The following is a 10125-nucleotide window of genomic DNA, read 5'->3' as shown; positions in this document are numbered from 1 at the left end:
ATGCACACCTTTCTTTTTTTTATGTTGTGTTTCTGAGGACCAGCGCTGTTACTGCGTTTTAATTACTTGATCACGTTATTTAAACTCTTTAGAAACGTATTTTATCTTTAGCCCCGGTCAATTCCCGCAACGGGACGGCTGAATGACTCGTATTGCCAGTCTCAAAGATGGCCGCCTTGATAACAGACCCGGCCCCTTCCCCTGTGGCAAGAGAGAGAATCCCCGTATATTCACAGCTCACGGCTCCCTGCCAGTTTCCAACATGGCCGTCGAGACTTTAGCACTTCCTAGATTACGTAAGCGCTCTGGTGCCTATTCTCTGCGGTCTAACGGAAGTAGCTTGCGTGCCAGCTGTTGTTTACCACAGGAATAGCTGGTGTCGATGTAAATAAAGTGGGGAAAGGTAAGGAGTCTTGCAGGTGAAGCGGAGGGAGGAAGAGGGGTGGCAAACTTCAGGTAGGCCTCTTCAGATTTTTAGGAAAGAAACCGAAGTGGCAGGTAGGTTCCTGTATCTCCACTGTTAGGACAGACTATGAGTTGAGGAGTGTTGGAAGAATTTTGGGAGGGGAGGACGGGCTAGCTTGCCGAAGTGGGAAGTAGGTATGTGTTGTTTGAGGAGACCTTGCAAGGAGTATGAACCCTTGCACGGGAAGAGATAGTTGTGACTGTGAGATTGATAAGACCAGATCCCTGTTAGGAGAGAGAATCGTTTTATTGCTTAGTGGGCTGCAGGGAGTAAGAAGAGGTCCTGAGAACAAACACTGGAGTCAGCCCATGAAGAAAGAATGGTAACGGAAGGAACTGAGGTTAAATTAGTTCTTAAATGAGACAGATATGAGCGGCCAAAGGTATCTTTGGCAACCAGATTGTTTGAGGACCCAGATTGTTGGGGGCAATTAAGCTGACTTTGTAATAATGCCGCTTGGGGTGTGTGTGCGAAAGCCCTAATAAGCAGGCATATACATAGAATGAAGGCTACTGCTAAGCTTGTAAGCCGCCCTGAGTCTTCGGAGAAGGGCGGGATATAAATGGAATTAAAATAAAAAATAAAATAAAAAAACCTGGTGCCCTTATATAGGGTGGTCTCTTCAGCTGAGATGACAAAATACATAGGAAAGCTAGTATGTTCTTAGGACCTGCTGAAAAAATGTCATCAGGGCTATCTGGCCTTCCACTGGCATCATATCTCTGTGTTGATTTTGTCTTTCTGCACCATGATGGGTACCTTATTGGGTAACAGAAAAGAACCAAGAACATTGTGTGCCTGCCTCAACTGAGGCTGTCCCATCAAGCTCTTATGGCTCAGCAACGTGGGGTTAATAGCCTGCGCTTCAATCAAGATCAGAGTAAGTTATTTAATTTGTCTGAATTCTGTTCCTCAGGAGATCTAGCACTCTTTTATTAGGGAGTTGTAACTGAGAGTCACAGGTCCTTCAAAACAAGAATTCTGGGATATTTTCAGCTCATAAGGTGATCTGTAATCCCTGCATCTGAGAATAGCCGTGTTGATGGAAATATACTTTCTGTTTGCTAGGAAATGCATTTTTTGTTTCAGGGGTTCTTGGGCTGGTAGTCTAATACCACTAGTACATTACAGTCTTCATTTTGGCACAAGTGAGTCATGATGTTCCCAGTATACCACACAGTTGATCTATCTTCTCGCATAATAGGTTGTTTCTGCTGTGCTATGGAGACAGGTGTTCGGATCTATAATGTGGAACCACTTATGGAGAAGGGGCACCTTGGTAAGGAGCAAAGAGCTAAAACTGTAGGATTGTGGAATATCTCTATTTCTGTGCAGTAAGTCCTACAATATTTCCTCTTGTTTTTTCCCCCGCTAGATCACGAACAGGTGGGCAGCGTAGGGCTGGTTGAAATGCTACACCGTTCTAATCTCCTTGCTATTGTAGGAGGAGGTGGCAACCCTAAATTCTCTGAGATCTCAGGTTGGTATTCTCAGGGGAGGAAGTGGAATCAAAGCAAAGGAATCATGAGTTCTAAATTTCAACAGTGTTACAGAGAGAAGCAAATATGATCTCTGATTCTCCCCTAACAGGGACATATCTTCTTCCTGTTTCTCTATGTCCTTGTTGATCTGTGTCTTCTGTTTCCTCATGCTTCCATTGTAGTCTTGATCTGGGATGATTCTCGTGAAGGGAAGGAAGGCAAAGACAAATTAGTACTGGAATTCACCTTCACCAAACCAGCACTGGCTGTTCGCATGAGACATGACAAGTATGTTTGGAGTTCATTCTCTTTCTACTGATTCCGGAACATGGGTAGGGTGCTATATCCTTCTGCTTATCCGAATGTGATTGCCACAATAACACCTATTACAATATTATATCAATGCAATTTGTTTACAGTAAAGTCTGTACTGGCATCATTGGTTGAAGCAGAAAAAAAGTAATTAGAACATTTGAATGTGTATCAGTTTATATTCTTGTATCAAGCATTGTCATATTGACCCACTGGTTGGAAACAAATACAAATTTGTAAAGATATGCAATTCTAATTGAATATTTTACCTTGTTTTTACTCTGCTGTAAGCTGCCTAAGTTGCCTCTAGGCAAGATGTGTGGCATATAAATGTAATAAATAAAATAGCCTCTGCAGCAATATTCTCTAATACTTTTGTATAATACTATAATGGTAATGTAGGAGAAGTAGTAGCAAAACTTGGGATGGAATCAAAAGAGGATTCAGCCACAGACTAAGTCCAACTCCTCTACACCCCCCCAAGGTACCTTATCGTACTATGTCTCCACTCTGCTTGGATTTTGGCAGGGAAGAAATTCAGCTCTGGACCGCAAAGACTTGTCCTTCTGCTCAGGGACTGAAAATCCAAGCAGAGTGAAGGGAAAGTGTAGTAACGTAAGGAGCACAGGAGCCTAATGCGAGTAGGGGAAGCCCTGGAAGGCTGCAGACAAGCCTCTCTGCTCTGGAGCTGAAAATCCTCCTTGCCAAAATTCAAGCAGAGTGGAGAAGCAGCACAGTAAGGCAAGGAGCCTGGGGTGTCTCAAGTGGGTGGAGGAGGTCTGGGAGGGCCTTGCACAGACTGCACGTAAATTATTGTCATGCTGTGGACAAGTCTCTCTTTGCTCCAGAGCTGACAATCCTCCCTACCAAAATCCAAACAGGATTTTCAACCTCTGAGCAGAGACACTTATCTGCAGCGTCCACACCCTGACTCACACATAGCCTGTCTTGGCCTCCCCCACCCCCCTGAGGTACCCCATGCTCCTTACCTGGGACTTCATCTGCTCAGTGACCCATGAGATTGATTAAGGACCACATGGGAGTGCCTTGATTGCAGTCATGTGACATCTCGCTTAACAACTGATTTGCTCAACGACCAAGATTCCAGTCCCAATTGTAGTTGTAGGTCAAGGGCTGCCTGTATTCCTGTATTACAACTGTACATCCCTGTATTGTCTTTGCAGAATAATAATTGTGCTGCGGAATCGAATCTATGTGTATTCCTTCCCCGACAACCCCACTAAGCTCTTTGAGTTTGACACCAGGGACAACCCCAAAGGTAAAATGTCGACTGGTGGCCCCCAGGGGGAGGGCCTTCTCTGTGGGTGCTCCGGCATTATGGAACCAACTGCCGGTTGAGCTCCGGATGGCATCGGACCTTCGCTCCTTCCGCCGCGGGCTGAAGACCCACTTATTTGAATTAGCTGGTCTGGCCTGATGGGGAATATTAGGGTTTTTTAATGGGTTTTTTACTATTTTATTGTCATTGTATTTTAATTGGGCATTGGTTTAATTTCTTTTTAATTTTTGTACTGTTATTTATATATGCCCTGTTAACCGCCCTGAGTCCTTCGGGAGAAGGGCGGTATAGAAATTGAATAAACCTAAACCTAAACCTAAAATGACTCAGTGATTCCCTCATTTCATTCCTGTTTTCCTTTACTTGCATAAATGAAGTGCTGCTCCTTCATATGGATTAAGTCTGACAGATGCCTCTCTGTTTTTTGTCTCTCTCTCTCTCTCTCTCTCACCTCAGGGCTTTGTGATCTCTGTCCCAGTTTGGAAAAGCAGCTCCTGGTTTTCCCTGGGCATAAATGTGGCAGCTTACAGCTCGTGGTGAGTGTTATGTGGTAGGGTGATGGAGATGACAGGATGGACATGAGAAAATCTTAATAAATTGTACCATGCCCAATACCAAAAAGTAGACAACATAATCTTACGTAAGCTAGTGAGAATGACAATATTTCTTTATAGGCAGATGATAATCACATTTGATTCTGACATACTTCATAATATTGTGTTATTTATCACACAAAGTAACCTGTATAGGTAGCACTTGATTTAAAACCACAACTCGGACCAGAATTTTGGTCACTGTGAGGTGGTTGTTAAGTGAGTTGTCACATGACCAGATCAAATTTTATGACCATTTTAACATGGTCATTAAGTGACTTGTGTACTATTCAGTGAATCACACAGTTGTTAAGCAAATCCGGCCTCCCCGATTGACTTTCTTTGTTAGAAACTGGGAAGGTAACAAATCACATGACCAAAAGACCCTACAAGTGTTGTAAATGCAAATCGGCTGTCAGGCACCCAAATCGTGATCATGTGACTGCAGGAGTGGTACAGTGGCCATAACTTTGAGGATAGGTTATAAGTCAGTTTTTTGGAGGCCATTGTAACTTTGAATTGTTAAATGGACAATCCTAAGTTGAGGACAACCTGTAAATAGAAATCAAATGAGTCACCTGTGTTAGTTGATTGTGTAAAATGGGGCAAAGAGCAATGCCCGGGACTGATTTTTTTAGTGTGAGAAAATGGCCTCGTCATGTTTACTCTAGACCAGGGGTGTCAAACTCAATTTCATTGAGGGCCGCATCAGCATTGCGGTTGCCCTCAGGGGGCCGGGTGGGTATGGCCAGAGTGGGCGTGGCCTACTGGGTAGGCGTGGCTACAGTGCGTATGGCCTACTGGGTGGGCGTGGCCAGCTCTACATCGTTCGCATCAAGGGTGCCTATGGGGGCCTGGGCAGGAGTGGGACAGATCTGAGGGTCTCTGGCAGAAGGAGGGTCTCTGGGCCAGGGCCAAGGCAGTGGGGGCCGTTCCCTCACTGTTTCCAGGATGGCTTCGTGGGCCGCATGAAACCACTTCGCGGGCCGGATCCGGCCCCCCGGGCCTTGTGTTTGACATGTCTGCTCTAGACCCAACATTGCAGTACACACATTCAGACAGGGTTCTGCACCTTCATTATTAGGTCTATTCCTCCAGGATTGTAGAGGCTTTCGCTAAAAACAGAAGCTTGCGTTTCCCAGGTCGCCTTCCCCGTACATTTCATGGCCAATTTCAACTTGATTATCAGATGGGCTCTTTTGCTTTCATTCTGCATGAGAAAGATTGGAAGTTGCCAAAGATTTGGATCATGCTCTGTTTTCTTCCCGTGTTTATTATTACAGGGGGTGTTTTCTGTATGTTGATGGCCTTAGTTCTGATTTTATTTGGGGCAGGGGGCTTGGGGTGTGGATTTAATCCCCATACTAGCAAGAAAGAGACACAGACATGCTTATGAGCGAAGATTTAAGCTCAACTCAGGCATTCTTTACCCTTTTCTTCCTTCCGTATTTGCTTGTATTTTACCATTGCACTGTTATTTCTAAGTTTCTTTATATTGTTTTTACTCTTGTGCTCTTAGATTCTGATAGGATACTATTTTTCTAATATATAATTTGTTTCATTGGTGTCGTAGACATAAAGTTCCTAATACAGTAATGAGCAAATTCTGATTCAGGTGTTTTAAGCATAGTCTGGTAAAAGGCTGCATTGGCCAGAAGGAAATATCCAAGCATGTGGCAGGCTTTTTGCAAACCATTCTGTTGAAATCAAAATCAAACCTTGTTTCTTCTTCATTATGATTTGTCCTCACCTTAGGATCTTTCAAGCACCAAGCCCGGCACCTCGTCTGCCCCATTCACCATCAATGCTCATCAGAGCGAGATTGCCTGTATCTCCCTCAACCAACAGGGCACTGTTGTGGCCTCTGCCTCAAAGAAAGGGACCCTTATCCGCCTCTTTGACACACAGACCAAGGAGAAGCTAGTAGAGCTCAGGAGAGGGACGGATCCAGCAACTTTGTATTGGTGAGAACTCCCTCTGTTCCCACTTCACGTAGGTTCTCCCTCGCAAATTGCGTGAAGCTCTGCCTTTACCTGGGCTAGGCTACTTGGAAAGGCTGCATTGCACCTTGGATTCCATTCCTCCATTGATCGCTTGCTTCAGTCTCTGCCCATCCGCCCCAGAGGGTAGGCCTGCAAAACTTATCGAAAGGGCCACATGGATAAATTAAAAATCCCTGCTGATTGCAGAGAAACACCTGGACTACTGATGCACTATTCTTCTGCTAGTGGAAGTGCTGGAGCTGACAGTGGTGAGGCTTGTTTTGGGGGGGGGCAATGTCAGCAGCTGTAAATTTACTACTTAAAAAAAAAAACATTGGCAGGAATTAGCGCAAGCCTGCTGTGGAGAAATAAATAATCTGTTAACTGCAACTGCTGGAGACAAATGAAAGAATAGGCAGGGGAATGAGCTGCATTGCTGAATTATTTACAGCAGGGTGTCAAACTCCCGGCCTGCGGGCTGGATGCGCCACATGGAAGCCACGCCCACCCCAGCTCCGGCAAGGGGGGAAAAGTCATGACACGTCACGTGACGTGGTGAGTTTGACACTCCTGATTTACAGGCTTTTGGGTGAGAAACTGATAGTCTTGTTCAGGGGTCTTCAAACTTGGCCCTTTTATGACTTGTGGACTTCAACTCCCAGAATTCCTTAGCCAGCGTGCCTGGCTGAGGAATTCTGGGAGTTGAAGTCCACAAGTCATAAAAGGGCCAAGTTTGAAGACCCCTGGCTCTTGTTAATACCATTTCTTGGGAAATGCCAGGCCCTGTATCCTGAAGTACTGTGGTGAGACTTCTAATTGAGGCAAACCTCACAGAGGGATTGTAGCAGAGGCAGATAATGGCACAATGGCATTAGGATGAATGTTATTAACTTTTGAAGGCAGCTTTGAATTGAGAAGGTGAGATCAGATCAAGCCACCTTACTGTAGCGATCACGATTCTAGATGGTTTTATTCTGTACGTGGAAAAATAAGGCTTCAGGTTTCAAACCTTTCCTGCTTCTTAAGCTTCAGAATTTGTCTTTTGCCTGAGTACTGGCTAGGAAGATATTTTTAGTGGGTAATTGATGCAGATGTATGCTACCCTAGGCAAATTTGCAGTTTTTATCATTGTTTTAAGCTTGTGGTTTACCACAGAGAATGATTTGTCAAATGGAAGAGCCATGCAGATCAAACCAATCAGTCAGTCAGTCAATCAATCAATCAATCAATCAATCAATCCATGCACTATTACTGGAAGAGCAAATACTGCAAGTCACAGTTAGACTGGTTTGTTCTGCTAGCTAAAAAGCAGTACGTCTCCAGTAGTTTGCAAACAAGTGAGGGAACCTGGGCTGCTATTGTGTAACAAGTGAAGCAAGCTTGCAAACTAAGCAAGTGAAACTATGCATAGCACGGAGATACAATCTGCAGAAGGCAATATCTAAGGACTTGGTCCACCTTTAACAACTCTATGAATAGGTGCCGCTCCCGTTTCTTGTTAATGTGTTTCTCAGAGGTTTCATCTCAGATGCTGGTAAAATTGGCAAGCTCTTGGCCCATTCCAATAGACTTTTCCTTATGGGTTCTGGGTGTCAGTGAGATGATCCTATTCAAGGTTTGGTTGTGTTCTCAGAGGCCCCAGTGATCTGGAGTGGCCAATAATAATAGCTTTAGGAATTGCTAAACTCCTAATACAGTTCAGCCTAGTTCAACCTGGATTGGGGCTGCAAGGACATTCTGGGAGATGTTGAAGACAGAGCTCTTCACAAAACCCATTTTTAATCCGTTTGGGACAATATTTTGTTTTTTCTTATTTTGTTCTTCTTTCACTGTTACAAAGTTCTGTGTTTTGTGGGTGTTTTGTTTTCTACTACTATGTAAACCACCAAGGATTTAACTGATTGTGCTGGGGCATCGCCATAATGATGTCCATAACTCCTACTCCCTAGCCAGGCAGGCTAGGAATTATGGGAGTTGCATTCCCAATATTTCCAGAAAGAGATGCTCAGTCAAGGGATATTTTACCAGGCTCCTCTTCAGGAGTAATATGTCCTGAAAAGAAGGCATTTGCTATTATAGTGACCTGATCGTAGGAAGAAACCTTAAATTGTCAGATGAAACTCCTTTCTTCCTCACAGCATTAACTTCAGCCACGACTCTTCATTTCTCTGTGCATCCAGTGACAAAGGGACTGTCCATATCTTTGCCTTGAAAGATACCCGATTAAATCGCCGCTCAGCGTATGTAGCGTGGGGGCAGGGAGGATGGTGTTATAAATGGGTATGAAAGACGGTCATCAGTAATACTTTTCATCCCACTCTTTCTCCTCGCAATCTCCTCGCAGATTGGCTCGTGTGGGAAAGGTTGGGCCTATGATAGGTCAGTATGTGGATTCTCAGTGGAGCTTGGCCAGCTTCACCGTGCCAGCGGAGTCTGCTTGTATCTGTGCTTTTGGGAGAAACACCTCCAAGAACGTCAACTCAGTCATTGGTGAGTGGCATTGATGAGAGGCAGGGGATGTGTTGGGCCTCTTCAAGTGTATCACATGCAACCGTGACCCAGGTCCAATGCTGCCATTGAGTATGGCAAAGCAGTCTGCTTTAGGTTAAGGACCCCCTCCCTCCCTTTCCTGTTTGGTTTTCTTATATTTATTAGTGGCACCGTTGTAGATTTTCTGCCATGTGATCTCGTCATGCATTGAGTACTCATGAATCCCATTCTTGATCTCTCACCCACATTCAATTCTGCTTCCTGCTCTTACAGCTATCTGTGTGGATGGTACTTTCCATAAGTATGTCTTCACTCCTGATGGAAATTGCAACCGCGAGGCCTTTGATGTCTACTTGGATATATGCGACGATGATGACTTTTGAGTGTAGCTTTATTTCCATTGTTCAGGCAAAAGCATGTGAAGCTGAAGCATTGAAATCCAGTGTTGCACAGGCAGCAAACAGGAGTCTCCTTTCCTCTCCACCTTTGCCCCCATATGTTCCGGGAGGTTCCTTAATATTCCATAACAAATTTGGAGGTGTGGGGGAAAGCTGCGGGGAATAGGAATTCTGCTGGCAGAAGACCATCATTAGATATAATGCAGAGGTTTTCAGAGTGCTGAGATGGGAAAGGCAGAAAGAACCTTGCTATAAGATGGGGTGAATTCTGGACAATAGCTGCATTCTTTATTTCTTGATGCCACCTTTCCAGATGTCTGTTCTTATTGCTGCTTTAGCTCAGCTGCCATATTCATGTGGGACTGAGAAATATAGCTGAGTTTGGGGAGCGAGAACTGGTCAGATCACTGTATTTCCTACACCCTGGAACCTTAGGAGGTACGTACAGTATCTGGAAGCGCCCGACAATGATGGGCATTTGGGGAGGAGGAAAAAGGCAGAGTTAACGTTAAGAATCAAGAACATGTTTATGTTGTTTAATTGACATTCTGTGATCAATAAAGGATGGGGGACATTCTGAAGAACTGAAATTCTGATGTGAAATCTTAATCATTGTCTGTCTGTATATGTATGTGGGAAGTGTCATTCCGTATGTAATCCTTTATTGGAGAAGGCCAGATAGCAACCCATCCTCATAGAGAAAAAAGGCTAGGGTGGACTAGATGCCTTCCTTATTACTTCTATAAGAGCAGGTAGATTAGAGCAGAAAATCAAACACAGAGATACTTCTGCTCTTCTTCTTTATCTAATTTAAACATCATATGAATTGTGTGGCTTTAAATTATTTTCCATTTCTACTAATTCATTTTAGTGCTGCCTTCTCTCTGATCTCTCTCTATAACAATATTATTGTATTTAGTTATATAAATACAGTATAGTACTCATAACTACCATTGTGAATGCCTCCCCCTGCCATTCTAATTAATAAACACTGAGCAGAATTTTTTGAAGTCACAAAATTGTCTTACAAGAATTGTTGTAAGATTAAGAACCAATAAGATTTGGTGAGATTTTGGACTTTTTAATTTTTCCCCCAAAACTTC

The 10125-nt window shown here is 43.9% G+C and overlaps 1 protein-coding gene across 4 annotated transcripts; it reads left to right on the top strand.

The window, feature by feature from the left end:
• Nucleotides 1-268: 268 nt before the first annotated feature.
• Nucleotides 269-9606, top strand: WDR45 (WD repeat domain 45). Of its 4 annotated transcripts, none has more exons than XM_081321825.1 (11): nt 269-403; nt 1241-1346; nt 1671-1745; nt 1842-1946; nt 2130-2235; nt 3444-3538; nt 4016-4095; nt 5908-6116; nt 8273-8374; nt 8479-8624; nt 8898-9606. In XM_081321825.1, exons 2-11 carry the CDS (start codon nt 1298-1300, stop codon nt 9005-9007), a joined length of 1077 nt encoding a protein of 358 aa, XP_081177951.1. In that variant the 5' UTR covers nt 269-403; nt 1241-1297; the 3' UTR covers nt 9008-9606. The 4 variants fall into 4 exon arrangements, with proteins under 4 accessions (XP_081177951.1, XP_081177952.1, XP_081177953.1 ...); XM_081321826.1 differs by lacking the exon at nt 269-403 and adding an exon at nt 436-456; XM_081321827.1 differs by lacking the exon at nt 269-403 and adding an exon at nt 480-498.
• Nucleotides 9607-10125: the final 519 nt, after the last annotated feature.

The sequence above is a fragment of the Vipera berus genome (genome assembly GCF_964194415.1).
Source record: "Vipera berus genome assembly, chromosome: 2".
Classification (NCBI taxonomy): domain Eukaryota; kingdom Metazoa; phylum Chordata; class Lepidosauria; order Squamata; family Viperidae; genus Vipera; species Vipera berus.
The sequence above is the reverse complement of the archived record's forward strand: the minus strand, read 5'-3'. Positions and strand labels throughout refer to the sequence as shown.